At 42.5% G+C, this 23,446-nt stretch overlaps 2 protein-coding genes across 2 annotated transcripts; both read right to left on the bottom strand.

Moving 5' to 3' along the window:
* Positions 1 to 12,414: 12,414 nt before the first annotated feature.
* Positions 12,415 to 13,962, bottom strand: LOC123246905 (zinc finger protein 605-like). Its single transcript, XM_044675680.1, has one exon. It carries the CDS (start codon positions 13,960 to 13,962, stop codon positions 12,952 to 12,954), a length of 1,011 nt encoding a protein of 336 aa, XP_044531615.1. The 3' UTR covers positions 12,415 to 12,951.
* Positions 13,963 to 14,530: 568 nt separating this feature from the next.
* Positions 14,531 to 22,951, bottom strand: LOC123246903 (zinc finger protein OZF-like). Its single transcript, XM_044675679.1, has 5 exons — positions 22,881 to 22,951; positions 22,614 to 22,709; positions 15,088 to 15,874; positions 14,700 to 14,985; positions 14,531 to 14,565 (listed from the first exon to the last, which is right to left on the bottom strand). The coding sequence occupies exons 1-5, from the start codon at positions 22,949 to 22,951 to the stop codon at positions 14,531 to 14,533; spliced, it is 1,275 nt and encodes a 424-aa protein (XP_044531614.1).
* Positions 22,952 to 23,446: the final 495 nt, after the last annotated feature.

Below are 23,446 nucleotides of genomic sequence, written 5' to 3'. Positions count from 1 at the left end.
ATCAAAACTATCAATAAGCACATGAAAAAGTGTGCTAAATCTCTTATAATTAGAGAAAACTCTGAGGTACCACCTCACACCTAGCAGATTGACTAACAGGACAGCCAAGGAAAGTAATAAATGTTGGAAGGGATGCAGCAAAATTGGGACATTAATGCATTGCTGGTGGAGTTGTGAATTGATCCAACCATTCTGGATGGCAATTTGGAATCATGCTCAAAGGACTTTAAAAAACTGTCTGCCCTTTGACCCAGCCATACCATTGCTGGATTTATACCCCAAAAAGATCACAGGGAAAAAGATTTGTACAAAAATATTTATAGCCGCACTCTGTGATGGCAAAAAATTGGAAAATGAGGGGATGCCCTTCAATTAGGGAATGGCTGAACAAATTGTGGTATCTGTTGGTGATGGAATACTATTGTGCTAAAAGGAATAATGAACTGGAGGAATTCCACGTGAACTGGAAAGACCTCCAGGAAGTGATGCAGAGTGAAAGGAGCAGAGCCAGAAGAACATTGTACACAGAGACTGATATACTATGGTACAATCGAATGTGATGGGCTTCTGTACTAGCAGCAATGCAATGACCCAGGACAATTCTGAGGGACTTATGAGAAAGAACGCTATCCACAATCAGAGAAAGAACTGTGGGAGCAGAAACACAGAGGAAAGACAACTGCTTGAACACATGGTTTGATGGGGATATGATTGGGGATGTAGATTATAAGTGACCACCACAGTGCAATTATCAATAATATGGAAATAGGTCTTGATTAATGATACATGTAAAACCCAGTGAAATTCCATGTTGGCTATGGGGTGGGGGTGGGGCTGGAGGGGAGGGAAAGAACATGAATCTTGTAATCATGGAAAAATATTCTTAATTAAATTTTTTCAATTAAAAATTATAATAAAATTAATAATAAGATCTTGGTATATGAAATAAAAGTTTACACTGATGGAGAATCTTAAAAAAAAAAAAAAAGCCTTCCCTGAGGTACAACCTCCTTGCTGGCCATGATATTGAACCATGAAATTTATTATTGATCATTGATTTATAGTTAAGAGTTTTGTAGTTATAATAGTAAAGGCTTTTAAGGCTGAGTATTGCTGCACAGATTTAGTGTCCAACTCTCCATAAGTGTGCAAAACAAGCCTGCCAGGTGAGGGAGATAAGAAAGATGGGTGAGGGGTGATTCCACCTGTTCACAAGATGTTTTCCTAGTACTGGGCTCCTGAGGGCAGGGACGGGTAGATAAGGGACCTTCTGGAGAATGTTACAGGAAGATGGCAGAGTCTGTGCCCCTCCACCACACGGACTGTTATGAAGGTTTTTGGTTTGCCAACTTAGCACTGGATCAAGTGGGATTGCTCTTTAAAGGGCAGAACAGGAAAATCTGGGACCATCTTCAGTTTTCTCTCCAGAGGAATAAAAAGTAGGAAAAAGTGGAATTAATTTACCCTTCCATTGCTTATTGGTTTTAAACAACTAACCTAAAGAAGCCAGACTCAGAGAGGGAAAAGCAGGTTTTCAAGCCAGCAAGAAACTGCAAAATTGGTAAAACTCCATGTTTTTCAGTAATAGGTAAGGGGAAGAAAACAGAAGCAATGGACTTGGCCTCTGAGTGACGATATAAAATAAAGAAAAAGTTAAAAAAAAGAAAAAAGCCCATCCAAAAATTCAAGTCTCCACCACACACTTTTTTTCAATAGTGGAATCCTGTTCACTCTAATTCATGTTCCTGTTGGTATTTTTTAATAAAAGCAGATTGTAAATTTTAAATCAATATCAATAACTCCAAGTATTAATTTTATAGCATTTATTAATAATCACTTGAAGTAGAAGGAATAAAAAATAGAAATATAAAAACTAATTATCCAGTAAAAATTAGACCATGTGAGTAAATTCTCCTGCCTGGCTCAAAGCCAACTTCCACCGCTGTGATCAGGGGAAGAGAGAATGAGAGTGAGGCGAGGTCAATCAGAACTTTATCCTACGTACACATGCAGTGTTCACACTCAGTATGAGGACACAAATGGGATGCTGGGTAGGAGAGTTTGGGGGAGCGAAATTCTAATTACACAATCCCCCTGTGATTCCAGTGGGAAACAGGCATGTAGAAATCTCCCAGATTTACATGCCTAGTTTCCCCAGTGAATCTACACATAACCAACTTATATCTCTAAAGATCTTTAACTAGAGGTACATAATATTGAACTTTCTAAGGGGAAATTACAATAATTTGGGGATTCGAGGGAAATAAAAGAATAAAAATCAATGATTGCTAGGCTCATTGACAAAAAGCCAATTAGGAGGCAATCCCCTTTGGCATAAGAGTTTACATTCAAAATAAATGCGTTCAACCCCCACAGTTCAATTCTCTACATCCCGAAGTTCATTCTGGATCTTTTGATGAGAGCAATGAATCCAAGAGTCCTTTTCTCCAATTTTGATAGCTGTTGGAGTGCTTTACAGGACTTGGAATGGACCTTCCCAGGCAGCCTAAGTTCCCCCACTGCACTGGAAGTTCTTAATATACACCTTGTCACCTGAGTGTAGGACATTGAGAAGTCTATAGGTCCTGCTTGTACACCAGCCCCGGATTCATGGAGTTCTCACAATTTGATCTGTAAGTCCTATATATGAAGCAATAGAAGTGTCCCCCCCTAGTAATGATGTGTATGCAGGAGAAAAAGGCTTAGCTTGGATAGGGGGGTGTCCAAAAAGCATCTCAAATGGTGAGATGTGTAGATCTCTCCTCGGCCTGCTTTGGAGATAAAATAGGGCAAGGGGGACAATTTCAGGCCATTTTAAATGAGTCTCCATGCACAATTTGCCAATCATAGTTTTAAGATCTCTATTCATTCTCTCAACTTGGCCTGAGCCCTGGGGATGATATGGTACATGGAATTTGGGAGTGACCCTCAAACAAGAATATATCTGAGATAAAACCAAATCAGTAAAATGAGTTCCCTTGTCTGAATCAATACGTGCAGGTAGGCAAGTAACAATCTCTTTTAAGAGCACCTTGGCAACAAAAGCCATTGTGCTGTGTGACTCTGGGCAAGTCACTTGACCCCCATTGCCCACCCTTACCACTCTTCCACCAAGGAACCAATACATAGAAGTTAAGGGTTTAAAAAAAAAAAAGCCATTGTGGCCCAGGTGGTAGGAAACGCTTCCAGCCATCTGGTCAGTTAATCCACTATGACTAGACAAAATTTATAATGTCCAGTCTTTGGCATAGTGATAAAGTCAATTTTTAGGTGTTCAAAAGGTGTGTAAGCCAGAGGATGCCCACGAAAAGCTTTGTCATGAAAGGCATGTTGATTATATGCTTGGCAGGTACGGCAGACTGCACACACTTTAGAGGCTATGATAGTTATACCAGGGGCTATCCATACTCTCTTAACAGAGTCTACAATGCCCTATATTAACTGCTAAGCTGTGGCTCCAAAGGTGAGAAAAATCATTCTCCATGCATTTGACTGAATTAATATCACCTGATGGATACTACAAAAACCTCCCTTCTATTGTGAAATTTGAGAGATCATTGTATCGGAGGTACCTTGGGAAAGGGGACTTCCTTTTTTATGTTTTGAGAACTCTTGGAGGAAGGTGGCAAAATACTTTAAAAAAAACTGCTGAGTATTTAGTTATATTTTGTTTTAAATCAGCAAATATAATCGTGGCTCACTGATAAAAAAAAAAATCAAAAAACAATAAAATCCTCTTGAGGCCCTCTTATGTGAAGTTCCTTGGAGTTGCCTACTCACATTGGGTCGTGAGATCTTACCCCAAATCCTCGAACAGTGTGTTGTAAAATTTCATAGTATTGCAAGTTGAGGAATTAAGACATCTCCCAACCAAAGTAGAAAAATGTACATGTTAACCTTAAATGAGTTTCAGTTCATATCACTTGGAAAATCATGTAATTGTTAATAATTAGTAAGAAACGAAACTACATTTTTTAACCAACTGAATTGCTGCTTACTGTATACGAGTAAAAGTCCAAATTTAATTATTCTTACAAAAAAGATCAGTAGAATGTCCCACTCCTTATTAAGACATGAGAAAAATAACAATAACCCAACCCTAAGCTATAATTGACAAAATGCTATTGTTTGAGGAAAAATCTTTGGGGACTTTAATTGGCTTCTATTCCAAGTTTTGCTCTCAGATACAGAGGTCTGACCTCTCATGCCACTTGTCCACCATCCAAAGGAATGCTATGAGCTCCTGCAAGTTTGAGAACTGTAATGGGCGGATGTTGGTCTCTGGGAATTATGAGGGAACGACTTTTAGAAGGTTAAGGGAGGATTCTCTGGACTTCGTTTCCCCATTTTGGTAAACAAGGACATTTTCCTACCCAGGTAGATCTGAATCTGGCCATAATACTCTGTGGCTTATAATGAGCTTTTTTTATGTGATTAGCTACTGACCATAACCCATGCCTTGAAGTCCAGTAGAACTGAAGAACAGTCATGATGCTGCTATATCCCTCCCTTTATTCTCAAATAGCAAACTCCAGGGACAAGGGTAAGTGTATAACAATACCACAATTTTTTGTCTTTTCAAATATAAAAGATAATCCCCCCTGATGACTTTTGACTGAATATTATATGCTAGTGTAGCGTTACTTTAATGAGTTGTCATTTGAATTGCAAATAATGGAAATCTTTCAATTCTTAACCATGTTAACAATTAGGAAGATACTTCCCTGATTTTAATGGATAGGGTTTTTAGTTTATGGGAGATTGCTAAAACATCCTTTCCTATGTATGATCATCATCATATCCTCCTTAGAGAGGAATTAGTTGGAATCAGATTTAGATAAAAGAGCAATGAAAAATTATAAAGATGAATATAAAAAATTTTAAATTAAATGGAGCCTACAATTTTTTTTTTTGTATTTTAAACCCTTAACTTCTGTGTATTGACTGATAGGTGGAAGAGTGGTAAGGGTAGGCAATGGGGGTCAAGTGACTTGCCCAGGGTCACACAGCTGGGAAGTGTCTGAGGCCGGATTTGAACCTAGGACCTCCCGTCTCTAGGCCTGGCTCTCAATCCACTGAGCTACCCAGCTGCCCCGGAGCCTACAATTTTGAGGAGCAACAAGATAAAAATGTGTATACCATTGGCCCTCAAATAGAAAAGACTTTCATGGAATGTACTTTGGCTGTTTTTTATGAGTTTTAATTCTGAAATAAAGACTGATACATATGAAAATGAAAATAGGAAAATCTGTAAATGAGGACTTCATGTACTTCTTATAGGACAGAAAGCAGGGATCATATAAAATTCAAGGTTTAGGTGATAGAAACACCTAGAATATTAATGTGATATTATTAAATTATATTAAGATTTCTCTTTTGTAAAGGCTAGAGCAGGAACACCTAGGTACCTCTACCAGCCAAGCAGCTCTTCTGTGAAGAATCATCTTCAGAGCTGCCATCAACTGAGATAATTAGATTAAATCTACACTGCCCATCTTTAGGTTTAATCACCAAAGGTGAAAACATTTCCATTTTGGGGTGGTCTGTAACCCACGTGTGCTAGAGTAACAAATCAGAAATTACTGACTGCCTCCTGGGCAGTCCTAAGAGAAGCATCTGTTGTGATTGGACACACAAACTAGGAGGAAGGCACAGGAAGTGATGCATGTGACCCCTTTAAAAAGAGAGAGTTGAATGAGTCAAGGGCTCTTCTGGTTCCTGGAGGAGTGCTGGCTGGGACCCTGAGACCTTGGTGAGACTGTTCTTAAATCTTCCTTTGGAATTCCACGTGGTGAGTGTAAAGACTGAATCTTCCAGAACTTCTCTTAAGGAACTTCCCTTTTAATAGAGACTTTGTGCCTGAAGCTTTTGCTTCATTTGCTTCTGGGGCCCCCCCAGCCCCCCAGGCCTCTGGCCCTCTGAGTTTCTGGCCTTGGGTTAATTAGATCTACCTTGATTAACCTGGCCCTCTGAGTTTCCAGCTTTGGGATCAAGGCTGGATTTCCCCCAGCTGTGGGTTAATTAGATCTACCTGGATTAACTAGGGAATCAGAGCAAATTACCTACGGAGTTAGATTCTTATTTCCTTATTTCTTCTTCCTCTTCTCAATTGTAAATAAATTTCCATAAAAGTCCATTTTGACTTGAGGTTATTCCTTAATTGGGGATTTTTTCCTCTGGCGACCAATCTTTTAATATTTACCCCAAAACCCCTCTTCCCCTTACACAACTGAGAGCTACTTAAGAATGAGACCATGAGATTTGAAACATTTAATTCAATAGCTTAATTAGATATTACATAGATATTGAGAGTGGGCCACCAGGATTCAAAGACACTTGATTATTGTATTACCTGGAGAAAATATAAATTCTACCTTTCCCATGTGCCATTTTCTCTGTAATGTTAATTTGGCAAAGGCCATTTTCTCTATGTAATTAAAATCTGTCCCTAAAAACTACAATCCCCAACAAAACTACAATTCCCAGAACCTCACTTACTTCTTGTCCTTACGTGCTAATGTAGATGGTATATAAATTGGGTCGAGGTCCGTCTCTCTGCCTCTCTTTTCCTTCCTGCCAGCGGCTCTGGTGGAGTGGGGAATTTCCGAGCAGGTAGAAAACTTAAGTCACGTGGTTCTATTTTGTCAGATAATAAACTTTATAAAATTAATACTTGAAGTATTGAACATTAATTTAAATCCTACATCTCCCAAGAGATTGCATCAACACACCCGCCATACCTCTTCCTGTCATGTCCCCTTTTGCTGGGCCATTTGTAACACTCAACTACCACTAGCCATCATTAAACCTCTCGCCATACTTAGTAAAAAGAAATGTTCAGTTTGACAACTGAAAAATAGTCTCTTTTGGGAATGTCTGATGTGATAGGTCAGGTTCTCATTTCAGGGATGGGCTAACCAAAGTGGTCGAGTAGTGTGTTATTGGAAATTTTGGGGTCCTTGAATGACATTTCCCGTGAGCCCACTGGCTTCCTGTCATTACACAATGATGTAGACAGAGGGCTAAAACCGAGGGGCTGGTGTTTCACTTCCTCTTTGCTTCCAATCCACCATGGTGAGAGCAGGGAACAGTAGGGCTTTTAAACCGACTAAGCTAGCATGCCATGTGGCTTTATTTTCTAGTGGCTACTAATAAATCTTATAAAACCCATAATATTTTTAAGTTATATTTTACATATTAATTTTATTTTTTACAGTAGGACAAAGGCTCCATCTGACTCTCAGATCTCCTCTCAGATCCTCACTAATTGTAATAAAATTGGTGAAGCTGAACTTGGATCAAATGAAGGCATTTGAGACTCTCCTGAGTGCCCACAAGGTGTTTCCTGACCATTATGATACGAGCTGCCTTCATGTGTATAACTGTCCGTATCCTTACCTAATCATCAGAGAGGGATACAGGTTCTGTGAAGATAAGCTAATCATTAGGTAACACAGAAGAAAGTGTTTGTTTTCTCCCTTGTCTTCCCAAGCACCAAAGCATTTCCATTGTCGTTGTCTTTCTGAGGGGGGATGTCCCCATCAGTTCATGCATTGACCTAATTGTGAATTCATGAAAAGGCAGCCTTTGGAGGATCACAGGGGGGAATTGTGAAATTTATTATTGATTTATATTGATTTTTGTTCCATCATAAGAGTAACCATCGTAAGCAGACTGTAAAGCATTAAGGCTCAAAGTATTACTACACAGGTCTAGTGAGCAAAAGAAGCCTGCTGGGTGAGCGAGGTAAGGAAGATGGGTGAGAGGTGATCCCACCAGGGCACAAGATGTTTTCCTAGTACTGGGCTCCTGAGGGCAGGGACGGGTAGATAAGGGACCTTCTGGAGAATGTTATAGGAAGATGGCCGCATCTGTGCTCCTCCACCACACTGTGGACTCTGGAAGATCCCTAGTCTGGGAGGGCACTGCGGGCTTAGCTGGCAGGTGGCCTTCCAAGAGCATATTGGCCTCGTCTGGCTTTCCAGCCGCCACGATGGATGGAGACTCTTTCTCGGAGGGTCAGAGAGCATCGTTCAGAAGCAATCACAGTCTTAGTTAAGGGGGTGTCTCTGGACCTTATAGAACCACCAAACTCTATTAAAAAAGCTGCAGTGACCATGTTGGAGTTCTTTGGTGAATGAGGGACCACTGACTTCTATTACTGGTAACTGCTGACCTTGTCATGGACTTTTGTGCCTCAAGTTTCTCATTACTGCAGATTTATCAAGATAGTATCCTGTAGATCCTAGAAGGCCTGCCTTACTATGGGCAGGAGCTGGCAATTCCAGGTTGCTCTGGTCTGGAAAAGGTTCCCAGAGTATTGGGGAAGATCCTGGGACAGAGATGGGCTGGGACAGGGATAGTTCAGTACCTAGGTAGAGGCAGTCCCCCCTGAGAGGTATCTGGAGAAAAGAGGCCAGAGGCAGCTCACGAGGATACATAAGGTGTGGAAGTGTGGGGCACACACATGCACGCACGTGTGCACGCACACACCTGAATTATCACACACGCTGACATGTATGCTTACATACACCACCCACTGATTTACTCAGACACACAAATGTCCCCCAATAGGGGCAATCACACACAGCTACATACTCGTGAGGCTCTTTGGGCCTCTGCCTCCTCTGTAAAATGAGGTGGAATAATTCTGGTCAAGAATGCTGCCCCAATGGGAAACAGACTGCCGAGCTCCCCTCTACCTCCTATTCTGAAACTGGAACCAGACGGTGATGGAGAAATCCAACAAGGAGCTACAGTGACTTCTTGCACCCCAGGTTTTGTGCTCAAAATCAGCCAGAAGTTCACAGGAAATGAGAAGGGGAATCCCGCCAGCAAGGCCAACGCTAGCACAGTCAACTCTCCGGACAACCTGGGACAGGACATGGGGAGCTACAAGGCTGTGTCCCACACCAGCATGAGTAGAGGATTCCTCTGGGAAAGGGGAAATCCTCTTGGGCCAGAGATATGCTGCAGCAGAAATCACTCATTGCTGTGTGGCATTGCTTGGTAATTAATAGTCAATAACCAGTCATTAAACACTTGCCATGTGCCAGCCATTGTGCTAAGCCCTGGGGATACAAGTGCAAAAAGAGGAAGCCAATTCTTGCTTCCAAGGATCTTAACATTTAATGGAGGGAGCTGTTGTTCAGTGGCTTCAGATGTGTCTTTTTCATTGGAGGTGGAAGAGGAGAACTAGTTGAAAGTTATTGGAAAAAGGAAAGATAAAAGGCTACTGAAGTATTATTTTAAAACGAACAGAAGAATCACACAGAAGCAGGTCAACTTTGAAAGTTACACTTGACTTTATTACACAGCTACAAACAAACACAAGCTAAAATGATTGAGATTCCGTTTCATATGAAATCTTGTTTTAGTTCTCTTACATAGATGGAAATGCTAGCTTATCACTGGTGTTTTTCACGTTCAGAATTAATTTCTTGAAACAGTTATAAATAAACATTAAGTGCTTACTACACACCAAGCATAGGGCTAGCACTGGGGGGACAAATAGAAAACCAAGACAGGATCTGCCCTCTGGGAGCGCACACTCTCACTGGGGGAGAAAACACATCAAAAAGTTCAAGTACAGAGCAGAAGGGTGCAGCAGCGGGGGAGACGGCAAGGCCAAGAGGTGCTACAAGGATAGGGTTTTATTTAGGCAAGAAAAGGTCAGGGGACTGAAGGGCACTGAGGCACAGCATATGGTAAGGCTTGGAGGTTCTTGGGAGAAGGGGGACAGGTTGGATAATAAAGCTTGGTGGTGCTCCATCTCAGAAAAATAAAAACCATGAGTAGTCAAGAGGCCTGTGGGGAGGGGGTGGCAAGATGGGTACACACCTCTGGTGGCGGCTCATCATGATGTCTTTCTACAAAGGCTTGGGGTCATGAGACAAGCTAGGTGTCCACCTTCTGGTCACCACTCATGGGTTCTGAGATAGCCCTAAGCCCCTCTTTTTCTGTTCATCTGTATATAGACATGATTTTGTTTGTGGATGTCTACCAAGTTAATAATTTTTTAAAACAGGGGAAAAAATTAGAATAACAATGTAGTTTGAAACTCTTGATTCATGGGTGTGCCCAACAGAAGACCTATAAAAGCAACAACTGAAAAAAGCGACAGAATAAAAAGAATGAATGAAATCATTCTGCAAACAGGGGATTGGTAGCTGTAGAGAATCGGAGCTGTGAAAGGTACCAGGTACCAGAGGATCCACCAAAGTACTGACAAACAAGACAGCCATGATAGGGCTGATGGTGGCATTTGGTTGCATTGGGCTTACGATGGGGACTTTTCCAAGACAAAGAAAAGACCCAAATCTCTCTTGGAGTCATAGAAATTCCATCCTGTGCCCAACAGCTTTTACATAAGACCTCATGCATAAGGGTATAATAGCAATAATAGGGGATATAGGCATCTATTTGCACAAAAATACTCACAGAAGCACTGTTCATAATAGCAAAACCCCCCTTCATCTTCTTTGACTGGGAGAAATGGGTAAACACATTTTTATAAAAATAATATAATACTGCTGTGCCCCAAGGAAGGGCACATCTAATAATGACGATAATAATAGCAGCTAAGCATTTATAGTGTCTGCTATGTGTCAGGCACTGTGCTAAGTCTTTTACAAACATCTCTTCTGATCCTCACAACGACCCTCCCTGGAAGGAAGTGCTATTATTATCCCCATTTTACAGTTGAGGAAACTGAAGCAGGCAGGAGTTACCCAGGGTAACACAGTAAGCATCGTATTTAAACTCAGGTATTTCTAACTAGGCCCAAAGCTCTGTTCACTATCATCTCATCTGCAAAGTCTAAAGAAAAAGATTTGTTTGGAGTCATACGAAATGAAGAATAAAGAATAAGAACATCATACGCATCAAGCATGATTCCATAAGAAACAATATAACCCATATAAAACAGAAAATTCCAAAGTCAACAAGCATGAATAAGTACACTTACAATGTTTCAGGCACAGAGGATATGAAGGGAAGCCAGAAGACAGTTTATGCTCTCAAGGAGCTTACATTCTAATGAGACAAATGCATAAAAGGGGTCTGAAAAGGGTAGAGTAAACTGTGGCAGCAAAATTTAGAGAATGAAAGACTGGCGGCAGCAGGGGAGGCAGCGGAACTCGGCCTTCCGCAAATGGAAGTTCCAGCAGGGACTCACCAATGGCAGGAAGCCACAGGAACAAAGAGAAAAGCAGCTAAAGCACAATGGCAGACAGCAAAGACTGTTTTTGGTCACGTTAAAATACATACTTTTGGTTTAAGTATAAATAAAACTGTTTTTCAAAGGGTTTTACTCTTGTTTTCATCTTTGATTTTTTGTTACACGTAGAAAAAAAAAAAAAACAAGAAGAAACCATGGGTGAATTTACCCCTAAGTAAACAAATAGCTCAGCAGTGATTTGGGGAAAATGATCAATTAAGAAATCAAATTCTGAATCACTCTCATTTGTTCCACTGACTTGTGGGACTCTACTGCCACCTCATGGTATATTGGGATGTGAAGGTGTTGGACATCCCTCGAGCCATACACAATGTCCATCTCGCCATTGGCCCTGGCACTGCCCCTTCTGCCCCTTCCTGGAACAGCATATTCCATTGGGCAGAACCTCCAAAAACTATGATCCCCACCAGAAGAGTTGTTCTACTCATCTTTTGAACTCCTCCTTGGAAGTTCTGCTATCTTTTCTTTGTCAACTGATAAACATTTATTGCTTACTGTGTGCCAGGCACTGGGCTAAACTCCAAGGATTTAAAAAAAAAAAAAAGAAGAAGAAGAAAAGACCAGTCCTGCCCTCAAAGAGCTTACCATCCAATGGGGTAACACACAAATATATACAAAACAAACTATATACAGGATAAATAGGAAATAACAGTGGGAAGGCACCAAAAATGGGGAAGGTAAAAGATAGGACCATCGTTGAGACTTAAAAGAAGGCAGGGAAGTCAGCAGCTGGAATTGAGGGTGGGGGAGAGAATTCCAAGCATGGGGGACAATCAACAATCAAAGAAAATGCTGGGACAGGACCATTTTGTTCATGGGACAGCCAGAAGACCAGTATCCCTAGATCAAAGAGTACATGGTGGGGAGACTTAAAAGAAGCCTGGAAAGGTAGGACAGGGGCAGGTTATGAAGGACTTCATTGAATGCCAAATGGAGCATTTTGTATTTGATCCTAGAGTCAACAGGTACCACCAGAATTTGAGTAGAGAAGCAACACGGGCAGGTCTACATTTTGGGAAATCAGTTGGATGGTTGAAGGATTGGAGTAGGGAAGAGATCTGGAGCAAGCAGACCCACCAGCAGCCTACTGCAATAGTCCAGATCTGAAGTGATGAGGGTCTGCACTATAGCAGTGGCAGTGTCAGAGAAGAAAAGGGGGTACCTATGACATGTCACAGAGGTGAAATCAACAGGCCTTGGCAACAGACTGGAACATGGGGGAGGGAGGGTGAGAGAGAGAGCAAGGAGTTCAGGATGACTCCTAGGCTGAGAACCTGGGAAGGTGGTGTTGCCCTCTGAAGTAACAGGGAAGGTAGGAAGGAAATGGGGATTTTGTGTTGGAGATTTTTAGTTTAAGATGTCTACTAGACATCCAGTTTGAGGTGTCTGAAAGGCAACTGGAAATGTGAATTGGAGGTCAGCAGAGAGGTTGGGTAGGGCAGAAAAGGCGAAGAGAAGTTTTGACTGATGAATGTGTGCAAACAGCACTAAGCTAATATAAGAAATCAGCTTCCAACCAGACCGTCTCATCATGTCCTAACTACCCTCACCCTTTCTCCCCAGTATGAGATCTTTGGTGGCTTTTGAATACTTTCATCTCACTAAAGGCTTTCGCATATTAATGACAGTCCGAGGATATCAGTTCAGGGTTCTTTCTCTTCTGTCTTTTAACAATCTGCCTTTCATCAAAAGCCTACCCACAGTCATTACATTCAAGAGGAGTTTGATGAAGTATGAGTTCTCTTATGTCTGTAAAGGTCGTTCCTGTCAGAGAAGGTTTTCCCACATTCTTCACATGAAAAGGGTTTCGTTTCAGTGTGAGTTCTCCGATGAGTAAGCAGGTTTGCTCTCCAGCTGAAGGCTTTTCCACATTCATTACAATCAAAGGGCTTCTCTCCAGTATGAATTCTCTGATGATAAATGAGGTGTCCCCGCTGGCTGAAAGTTTTTCTACATTCTTTACATTCAAAAGGTTTCACTCCAGTATGTGTTCTCTGATGAGTGATAAGGATTGTCCTTCGGCTGAAGGCTTTTCCACATTCATCACATGCAAAGGGTTTCTCTCCAGTATGGGTTCTCTGATGGGTAATGAGATGATCCTTCTCACTGAAGGATTTCCCACATTCCTTGCATTCAAAGGGTTTCATTCCGGTATGAGTTCTCTGGTGTCGGATGACATGTCCTGTCTGACTGAAGGATTTGCCACATTCGTTACATGTAAAAGGTTTTGCTCCAGTATGAGTTCTCTGATGGATAATAAGAATTGTTCTTCGGCTGAAAGATTTCTTACATTCGTTACATTTAAAGGGTTTCACTCCAGTATGAGTTTTCTGATGTCTATTAAGGGTTCGCTTCTCACTAAAGGTTTTCCCACACTCACTACATTCAAAGGGTTTTTTTCCATTACTTCCCTGATGATAAATGAAGTGCATCTTCTGGATTCCAGCTTTATTACGATCAGAGGGTTTCTTCCCAGTGTGAATTACCTGGTGTCGAAAAAGATTTTCCTTCCGGCTAAACCTTTTCCCACATTCACCACACTCAAACCGTTTCTCTTCAGCATGGATTTTCTTGTGTGCAACAAGGTGTTCCTTCTTATCAAAAGTTTTTGTGCACTGATTACAATCAAAGGATTTCTCACCAGCATGAATTTTCAGATGCTTTTTGAGCTCTTTACTCTCACTGAAGGTTTCCTTACATTCAGTACACGGGAAAGGTTTCATTCCAGGATGAGTTTTGTGATGGGCAATAAGACATTTCTTCTTCTTGAAGGTTTCCCCACATTCATTACATTCAAAGAGTTTCACCAGAGAATGAGTTCTCTGATGAGAAACCAGGTGTCCCACCTGACTAAAGGCTTTCCTACATACATTACATTCAAAGGGTTTCTCTCCGGTGTGAACTCTCTGATGCTTTTTGAGGGCTTCATTCTCACCAAAGGCTTTTCCACATTCATCACATATGAAACACCTCTCTCCAGTATGCGTTCTCTGATGGGTAATAAGATTATCCTTCCCACTGAAGATTTTTCCACATTCATTACATTCAAAGAGTTTCGCTGTGGTATGAGTTTTCTGATGAGAAACCATATGTCCCCTCTGGGTAAAGGTTTTCCCACATATATTACATTCAAAGGGTTTCTCTCCAGTATGAATTCTCCGATGCCTTTTGAGGGTTTCACTTTCGCTGAAGGCTTTCCCACATTCATTACACTTGAAAGGTTTCTCTCCAGAATGAGTTTTGTGATGTCTAATAAGAACTGTCTTTCGACTGAAGACCTTTCCACATTCACTACATGTGAAAGGTTTTTCTCCAGTATGAGTTCTCTGATGAGAAACCAGATGTCCCCTATGACTGAAAGCCTTCTTACATACATTACACTCAAAGGATTTGTCTCCAGAATGAGTTCTCTGATGCTTTTTAAGGGTTTTACTCCTACTGAAGGCTTTTTCACACTCACTGCACTTAAAAGGTTTCTCTCTAGTATGAATTCTTTGATGAGAAATAAGGTTTGTACGTCGGCTGAAAGATTTTCCACATTCATTACATGTAAAAGGCTTCTCTCCAGTATGAGTTCTCTGATGGGTAATAAGATAATTCTTTTCACTGAAGGCTTTCCCACATACATTACATTTAAAGGGTTTCTCTCCAGTGTGAATTTTCTGGTGTCTATTAAGGTTTGCTCTCCAGCTAAAGCCTTTCCCACATTCACCACAAGAAAAGGGCTTCTCTCCAGGATGAATTCTCTGTTGACTTTTGGCTATTTTACTATTACTGTAGGTTCCCCCAGACATACTACAAGTGAAAGGTTTCTCTCTAGTGTGAGTTCTCTTGTGGTTAATAAGGACAACCTTTTGGATGAAGCCCTTCCCACATTCATTGCATGTGAATGGTTTCTCTCCAGTGTGAATTCTCTGATGGTTAATAAGGATTGCCTTTTGGGTGAAGGCTTTCCCACATTCATTGCATCTAAAGGGTTTCTCTCCAGTATGAGTTCTCTGATGGATAATAAGGCTTGTCCTTTGCCTAAAGGCTTTCTTACATTCATTACACTTAAAAGGTTTCACTCCAGAATGAGTTTTCTGGTGTCTATTAAGGAGAACCTTGTCACCAAAGGCTTTCTTACACTCACTACACTCAAAATTTTTTGTTTTAGCATGAATTTTCTGATGATAAGTGAAGTGTGCTTTCTGGCGGAAACCTTTCCCACACTCATTACACTTAAAGGGCTTCTCTCCAGTGTGAGTTCTCTGATGTCTAATAAGGTATGCCTTCTTCATGAAACCTTTCCCACATTCATCACATCTAAAGGGTTTCTCTCCAGTATGAATTTTCTGGTGATTTTCAAGTACCTTATTCTTTCTGAAGGCTTTCCCACATTCATTGCATTCAAAAGGTTTTTCTCTAGTATGAGATCTCTGATGAGAAAGCATGTTTTTCCTCTGACTGAAGGATTTCCTACACACATTACATTCAAACATTCTTTCTCCAGTATGAACTCTCTGATGGATAGTAAGGCCTGTCCTACGGCTGAAGGCTTTCTTACATTCATTACATGCAAAGGGTTTCACTCCAGAATGAGTTTTCTGATGTCGATTAAGGGTTCGCTTCTCACCAAAGGCTTTCCCACACTCACTACATTCAAAGGGTTTCTCTCCAGTATGAGTTCGCTGATGAGATACCAAGTGTGCCCTCTGCCTGAAGGCTTTCTTACAAACATTACATTCAAAGGGTTTCTCCCCAGTATGAGTTGTCTGATGTTTAATAAGATTTTCCCTCTGGCTAAAGCCTTTCCCACATTCATTACATTTAAAGGGTTTTTCACCTGTATGAGTTTTCTGATGTGTACTAAGGTGCTCTTTTGTACGAAAGGCTTTCCCACACTGATTACATTCAAAGGGTTTCTCTCCAGTGTGAGTTTTCTGATGTCTAACAAGGTATGACCTCTGTATGAAGCCTTTTCCACATTCATCACATGCAAAGAGTTTCTCTCCAGTATGAGTTCTCTGATGGCTTTTGAGCACATTACTGTCACTGAAGATTTTCCCACATTCATTACATTTATGAGTTTTCTGATGAGAAACCAAGTGTCCCTTCTGACTGAAGGATTTTCTACATACATTACATTCAAAAGGTCTCACTGTCGTATGAGTTCTCTGATGAGAAATCAGATGTCCCTTCTGACCGAAGGCTTTCCTACATACATCACATTCAAAGGGTTTCTCTCCACTATGAATTTTCTGGTGGCTTTTGAGAGCTTTACACTCACTGAAAGTCTTCCCACATTCATTACACATGAAAGGTTTCTCTCCAGTATGAGATCTTTGATGAACAACAAATCGTCTCCTCTCCCCAAAGACTTTCCCACATTCATTACATTCAAATGATTTCATTCCAGTATGAATTTTACAATGTCTAACAAGGTGTACCTTCTGTCTAAAGTTTTTCCCACATTCATTACATTCAAAGGGTTTCACTTTGGCATGAGTTCTCTTATGGGTAATAAGATCCTCCTTTCGGCTGAAGCTTTTCCTACATTCATTACATTTAAAGTATTTCTTTCTGGTATGAATTTTCTGATGTTTTTTAAGTATTTTTTTCTCCTTGAAAGCTCTCCCACACACATTACACTTAAAGCATTTTACCCCAGGAGAAATTCTCTGATAAATCAGTTCTCCCTTTCGATTAAAGGCTTTCCAATATTTGTTACATCTGTAACATTTCTGTCTTGTAAGAATGCCTAATTGTCTAACAAGATTTGATTGTTTCTTAGAGGCTTTCCCACATTTATGGTGTCCATAAAGTTTCTCTCTAATACGTTGTCTATGAAATTTAATTAGGTCTGAGTGGTAAATGAAGGGTTTCCTGCATTTGTTATGCTTCTTTTTGGGTAAAAAATCCCCACACCTCTTTTTAAGTGTCTCATAGTTTTTGAGACTTTTCCTTTTCCACAGTGGAATAAAGGCTGATCCCAACCTAAAATTTCTACCACGTACCTTCTTCCTCTTATTAAGAGTTGTTCTAGGAGTGACTGATTTTCGTTTGGATTGTTTCTCTAATTCGCTCTTCAATTTCTCTAAATGAACATCATGTTTTCTAGAACCTCTCATTTTGGAATGCTCATTAGGAACCTTTGGTTGGTTGTTGTTCTTGAATGATGTTATCTCCATGGAAATGTCCTGCATCGAATCTGATTTCTTGGTTCTGTAGCTGGGCTCTTGACTAACGGAATCTGAAAGAAATAGAAACATGTAAGTAGCTTTTAGTTTTATTGACAAAAAGGAACATTTCTGAGAGCAAATTCTGGTTTATTCTTTATCCATCAAGGAGAACAATGCTCAATTTCGAAATGTTTAACTTAATAAATAAAATACAGTATGACATAGCATGTTAATTTTTTTATTTCCTAAGTCAATATGCAGCCCTGAGATTTGTTTCTACTTCAGTTCAACACCACTGGTTAAGAATATATCCTAAGCAGAAAGAAAAATTCCATTTAAAATTACTCTAGAGAATATAAAACACTTGAGAATCTATTTGCCAAGACAAATGCAGGGATTATATGAGCACAATTACAAAACACTTTTCACATAAATAAAGTTAGATCTAAGCAACTGGAAGAACATTAATTGCTTATGGTATGGATAGGCTGAGCTAATATAATAAAAAAGACAATTCTACCTAAAATAATTTATTTATTTGGTGCCATACCAATCAAACTACCAAAAATTATTTCATAGAACTAGAAAAAATAATAACAAAATTCATCTGGAAGAACAAAAGATCAAGATTATCAAGAGAATTAAAGGAAAAAAAATGTGGAGAGTGGCCTAGCAGTACTGGATCTTAAACTATACTATAAAGCAGTGTACTATAGTAAACTGTACTATAAAGCAGTGATCCTCAAAACAATCTAGTACTGGCTAAGAAATAGAAGGGTGGATCAATGGAACAAACTAGGGGTAAATGACCTCAGCCATCTAGTGTTTGATAAAACCAAAGATCCCAGCTTTTAGGATAAGAACAAAACCGACAAATGATAAGAACAAAATTTGACAAAAATTGCTGGGAAAATTAGAAAACAGGATGGTAAAAATTAAGTTTAGATCAATATCTTACAATCTATACCAAGATAAGTTCAAAATGGGAATATGATTTAGACATAAAGGGTGGTATTATAAGCAAATTAGAGTAACATAAAATAGTCTACCTGCCAGACCTATGAATAAGGGAAGAATGTATGACCAAACAAGAGACAGAGAACATTATGAAATGTAAAATAAATAATTTTGATTATATTAAATTAAAAAGGTTTTGTACAAACAAAACCAATGCACCAAGATTAGGAAAGGAAACAATTGAGGGAAAATTTTTATAACAAATTTCTCTGATAAAGGTCTCATTTCTCAAATATATAAAGAATTAAATTAAATTTATAAGAATCCAAGTCATTCCCCAATTGACAAATGGTCAAAGGATGTGAATAGACAGTTTTCAGATGAAGAAATCAAAGCTATCAATAATCAACTAAAAAATGTTCTAAATCACTCCTAATTAGAGAAATGCAAAGTAAAGCAACACTGAGGTACCACCTCACCTCTAGCAATTGGCCAATATGACAATAAAGGAAAATAATAAATGTTGGAGGGGATGTGGCAAAATTGGAACATTAATGCACTGCTGGTGGAGTTGTGAATTGATCCAACTATTCTGGAAGGTAATTTGGAATTATACCTAAAGGGCTTTAAAAGAATGCCTGCCCTTTGATCCAGCCATACTACTACTGGGTTTGTACCCTGCTCTTTCTGTGGTGGCAAAAATTGGAAATTAAAGGGATGTCCATCAACTGGGGAATGGCTGAACAAATTGTGGTATCTGTTGGTGATGGGATACTATTGTGCTCAAAGGAATAACGAACTGGAGGAATTCCATGTGAACTGGAACAACCTCCAGGAACTAATGCAGAGTGAAAGGAGCAGAACCAGGAGAACATTGTGCACAGAGACTGAAACACTGGGACAATCATATGTAATAGCTTTTGCTACTAGCAGCAAAGCAATGACCCAGGACAATTCTGAGGACTTAAGAGAAAGAACACTCTCCACATCTAGAGAAAGATCTGTTGGAGGAGGAATGCAGATGAAACCATATGATTTGTTACATGTTTATACATATATATATATATATATATATAATTCAGGCTCTATTAGATTATTCACTTACAAAAATGAATAATATGGAAATAGGTTTTGTGTGATAATACATGGCTAACCAGACTGAATTGCTTGCCAGCTCCATGAGGGGAGGGAAGAAGAGGAGACAATTTGGATCATATGACTTTGGAAAACTTATGTGGAAATTTGTTATTACGTGTAAATTTTTTTTAAATAAAAAAAGAATATTCCCTAAGAATGATGGAGAAAAGATTTTTCTCTATGAAATTGGTCATATAAATACTATTTAAAATAGGAAATAAACCATGTGCCTAACAATTAGAAAATGGCTAAATAAAATTGTATGAACTAAATTAAATGTAATTCTGGCAAAAAGAATTTTAAATAAGAATAAAACAATATGAGAATATTTATCCATGATACAAGCTGTCCAATTTTGTACATTAAAAACACATATGATTCTGCGGTTCCACTTATCAGACTGGCAAAGATGCCCAAAAAGGAAAATAACAATTGAAATTTGACCACTAGAAAACTGGCCCATAAAGGCGCTGTTGTGGGCCTGTGAAATGGTCCCACTAGTCCAAAGGCCAGTTGGACCCAGAGGGCCTGGAGGGGTGCAAAGACACTTGGAGGTGGCTCCTTCCCCCTACAGAAGGGAGGAACAAAGGATTCCCCACAAACAGCGCAGAGTATTACTGCACACGTCAGACACGATCAAAGGGAAAACAGAGAAAATTGTATGGACTGACTTAGCCAGAATCAGAACCAGAACTATTCTCTTCGAGCTTCTCACATCTTTATTCCACCCCATTTGCACCCCCAATTAAGTCACTGCCTTTAGCCTCAACTTCTGTCCTAGAATTACTTGAAGCAGAAGGACGAGGACTGGGTAAAAGGGGGTGAAGTGACTGGCCCAGAGACACTAGGCTGGGAAATGTCTGAGGCCACACTGGAACTGAAGACCTCCTGCTGGCCTGGTGTCCACCCCAAACCCCAGTGTTCTGGGTCAAAAGGTCAAAAGGGACCGAAGGAATTCCTTTCTGCTTCCTGAGGAGCTCCCCCTTCCTATGCTGAACTCCCCCCAGATCAGTGATGGCGACCCTACAGCACGGGTGCCAAAGATGACACTGGGGGGCGCTCTGTGGGCAGCCACCCTCCTCCCCCAGTTCACTACTAGAAAGGCAGAGGGACCCCCCCAGAGCCGCTCCCCTCCCCCTCTCCACCACCTCTGCCCAGCAGCCAATGGCAGGACACAGGAGGGGGCTGGGGGCTCCCAGGTGGTAGAGAGGTTGGGGGGGGCACTCCCCTCCCCCTCTCTACACAGGCTGATGACGCCTCACTTCCCAGCCCCCCACTCCAATGGGAGCTCTTCCTGCCTCCCCCGTGGGGGAGGGGGGCCCTCCGTCTGTCATCCCCCCAAGAGCTTCCATGACCTGCTGGCACTCGGCCAAGCAGGGGGGCACCTGATCTAACCATCCCTCCTTCCGGATCCCCCTCCCCCTCCTGTGACCCCTGCTGGGAAAGGGCCACAAGCCGCTTCCAAATGAACACGTTTCTCCTTTTATTTCTGGGCTCATCCTGGCGTCTGTCCCGAAAGGCGCTTCACCCCAAAGCTCCTCCGCCACGTCGGCTCGAGGCCCGCCACGGTGTGCAGGTGCTCCGGGCCGACCTCTCGGAGACACTTTGGCCTGAGCCTTCCCCCCTCGACCCTGGAGGCTCTCCCTGCTCGCCCTCCCACCTCTCCTGGGCCAGCAGCCCAAGGCTTCTTCTCAGCCTCCTCCCCAGCCTCCCCTGGCTGCTTCCCCATCACTGGACACACGTGTCCGGTGTCCTGAGGCCCCACACCCCTGCCGAGGCCATTTCTGGCCCTCTGGAAGGGGATCTGGGACAAAGGCGCAGGATGCTGGTTTAGCCTGGACTCAGCCTGGCCTCTACTGACATCTTTTGTCTGTGTCCCCCCCATTTCCGGTCCAAAGAAGCGGTAGGGGAAGGCCCCCACCCCAGGCGCGCACCCCCTTCCCGCTGCCTCCAACTAGGAGCTTGGCAGACGGGCTGCGCCTAGAGTCCGGAGATCCTGGTTTCCAAAGTGACCTCCACCCTTCCCCCTAGCTGGGTGACCCTGGACGAGTCACTTCCCCTCTTGCCTAGCCCCGTCGGAATGGGGAAGTCCTCAAGGCGGAGGGCTTCAAAAGAAGATCCGCTCCGGGAACTGATGCAGAGTGAAGGGAGCAGAGCCAGAAGAACTCTATACACAGAGACTGACATTCTGTGGTAAAATTGAATGTAATGGACCTCTGTACCAGCAGCAATGCAATGACCCAGGACAATTCTGAGGGATTTATGGTAAAGATGCTACCCACATTCAGAGGAAGGACTGCAGGAGAGGAAACATATAAGAAAAACAACTGCTTGAACGCATGGGTTGGGGTGGACATGATTGAGGGTGTGGACTCGAAACTACCACACCAATGCAACTACCAACAATTTGGAAATTGGTCTTGATCAAGGACACATGACAAAACCAGTGGAAATGCGCATCGGCCATGGGTGGGGGGGGCGTGGGGGGGGTTGAAGGGGAAAGGAGGAGCATGAATCATGTAACCATGTTAAAAATGAATATTAATAAATGGTAAAAAAAAAAAAAAGAAGAAGATCCGGCTCCCCTCCGGCCTATTCCCGGGTCTCTTTTTATCCCCCAACAACGCGGTCTTGCCCTGAAATCGGCTCTCACCGATGCGCGTGATCAAGGCGATGGCCACTCGGCTACGAAGGGTCTGAGGCCGCCTTGGAACCCAGGAGCTCCGGGCCAAGGCCTTGCTCTCTATCCTCGAGGCCGCCCTACCCTGTCTCCCGCCACAACAGCGGCTTCTCCTGCTTCTCCTCAGTCTGCCCAAGCACTGAATGAACCCTAAAAAGTGGCAGAAGCCCCAAAGGGCCGGCGCTGCGAGGCCCACGCATGAGTGGAGTGGAAGCATGACGGGCCTCAAGACGCTGGGAAATGTCTGGAATCCTCCAAAGAAAAAGACATGCAGGTCGCAGGAGCCTTCCCTGCCAGGCCTCCGGCCAAAAGAGGCCAAAGATGGCCCGAATGCGAGTCCTCAGTCACAAAGGAGGGTTTAAACAAAGCTGACTAGCTAACAAATGACCTGAAAATGGCCAAGGGCTCGGGACAGCGCCCGCCCAGCCTCCGCACTCACCTGGAGGCGGCGCCATGGGTGCGTGTCTCTTTGACCTCCGGGGGGCTTCGGTCCTCTCTAACAGGGTTGTCACGTCCACTTCGGACACGGGGAGGCCTGCACGGGGAGAGAAGGCAGGCTGAATCCCAGGAAGCGGGTAGCTCTGCTGAGGCCTGGGGCTGCCTGGGATCCATCCCACCTGTCCTGGGATCCACACCAAGGACCAGCTCTGGGGCAGAAGGTAAGGGCTGGGCACCTGGGGGCGCACCTCTGAGGTCACATTTGAACCTGGGACTTCCCATCACCAGTCCTGGCCCTCTGTCCACAGAGCGGCCTGGCTGCCCCGAAATGCTGGTCATTGACGAAGCCCCTTCGTGACTTAAAAGAAGAGGGGGAAGGGCTAGAACAAGGATTCCTGACTCCCTGAGCAAGAATCTGGGACCTAAGGGTCGGGGGAGGGGGGTCCTGAAGGCCCCCCCATTCCTTCCTCCCAGAGCGAGACATTTCCTGGGCAGCCCGAGGAAGGCGCACTGTTAGGGCCAGGCCACTCCAGATCCGGGACTCGGCTCCCTGCCCTGCCCTTCCAGACTAACATCATAAACCCCTTCGTCTGAAGCGCAGCTCCCCGAGCCCAGCACCCTCCCTGTTATGGACAGGATGCCAGCCTCGGCCCAGGCGAGGAGTCATCCAAGATGGCGCCCGGCAAGGCATCCCCTCAGGTCCGCCTGGAGGCAGAGATTCCCCGCCCCCATCTAGCCCATCAGCGCAGCCAGACCACGTGACCCCCTACCCATACACCCCAGCTGCTCCTGGTTAGCCCGCGCAGCCCGGCTCCACCTGGCCCCGCCCACCTT

This window comes from Gracilinanus agilis, chromosome 4, assembly GCF_016433145.1.
Source record: "Gracilinanus agilis isolate LMUSP501 chromosome 4, AgileGrace, whole genome shotgun sequence".
Lineage (NCBI taxonomy): Eukaryota > Metazoa > Chordata > Mammalia > Didelphimorphia > Didelphidae > Gracilinanus > Gracilinanus agilis.
Note: the sequence above shows the minus strand (reverse complement) of the source record. Positions and strands in the feature narration are given on the sequence as shown.

Coding starts and splice junctions, on each gene's coding strand:
- LOC123246903 (XM_044675679.1), bottom strand. CDS start 22,951: ATGACCAGCATTTCGGGGCAGCCAGGCCGCTCTGTGGACAGAGGGCCA. Junction 22,710..22,880: donor CTGGTGATGGGAAGTCCCAG/GTTCAAATGTGA, acceptor CTCCCCGTGCAG/GCCTCCCCGTGTCCGAAGTG. Junction 15,875..22,613: donor ACCCATGGCGCCGCCTCCAG/GTGAGTGCGGAG, acceptor CTTTGAATGTAG/TGAGTGTGGGAAAGCCTTTG.
- LOC123246905 (XM_044675680.1), bottom strand. CDS start 13,962: ATGAAACCTTTCCCGTGTACTGAATGTAAGGAAACCTTCAGTGAGAGT.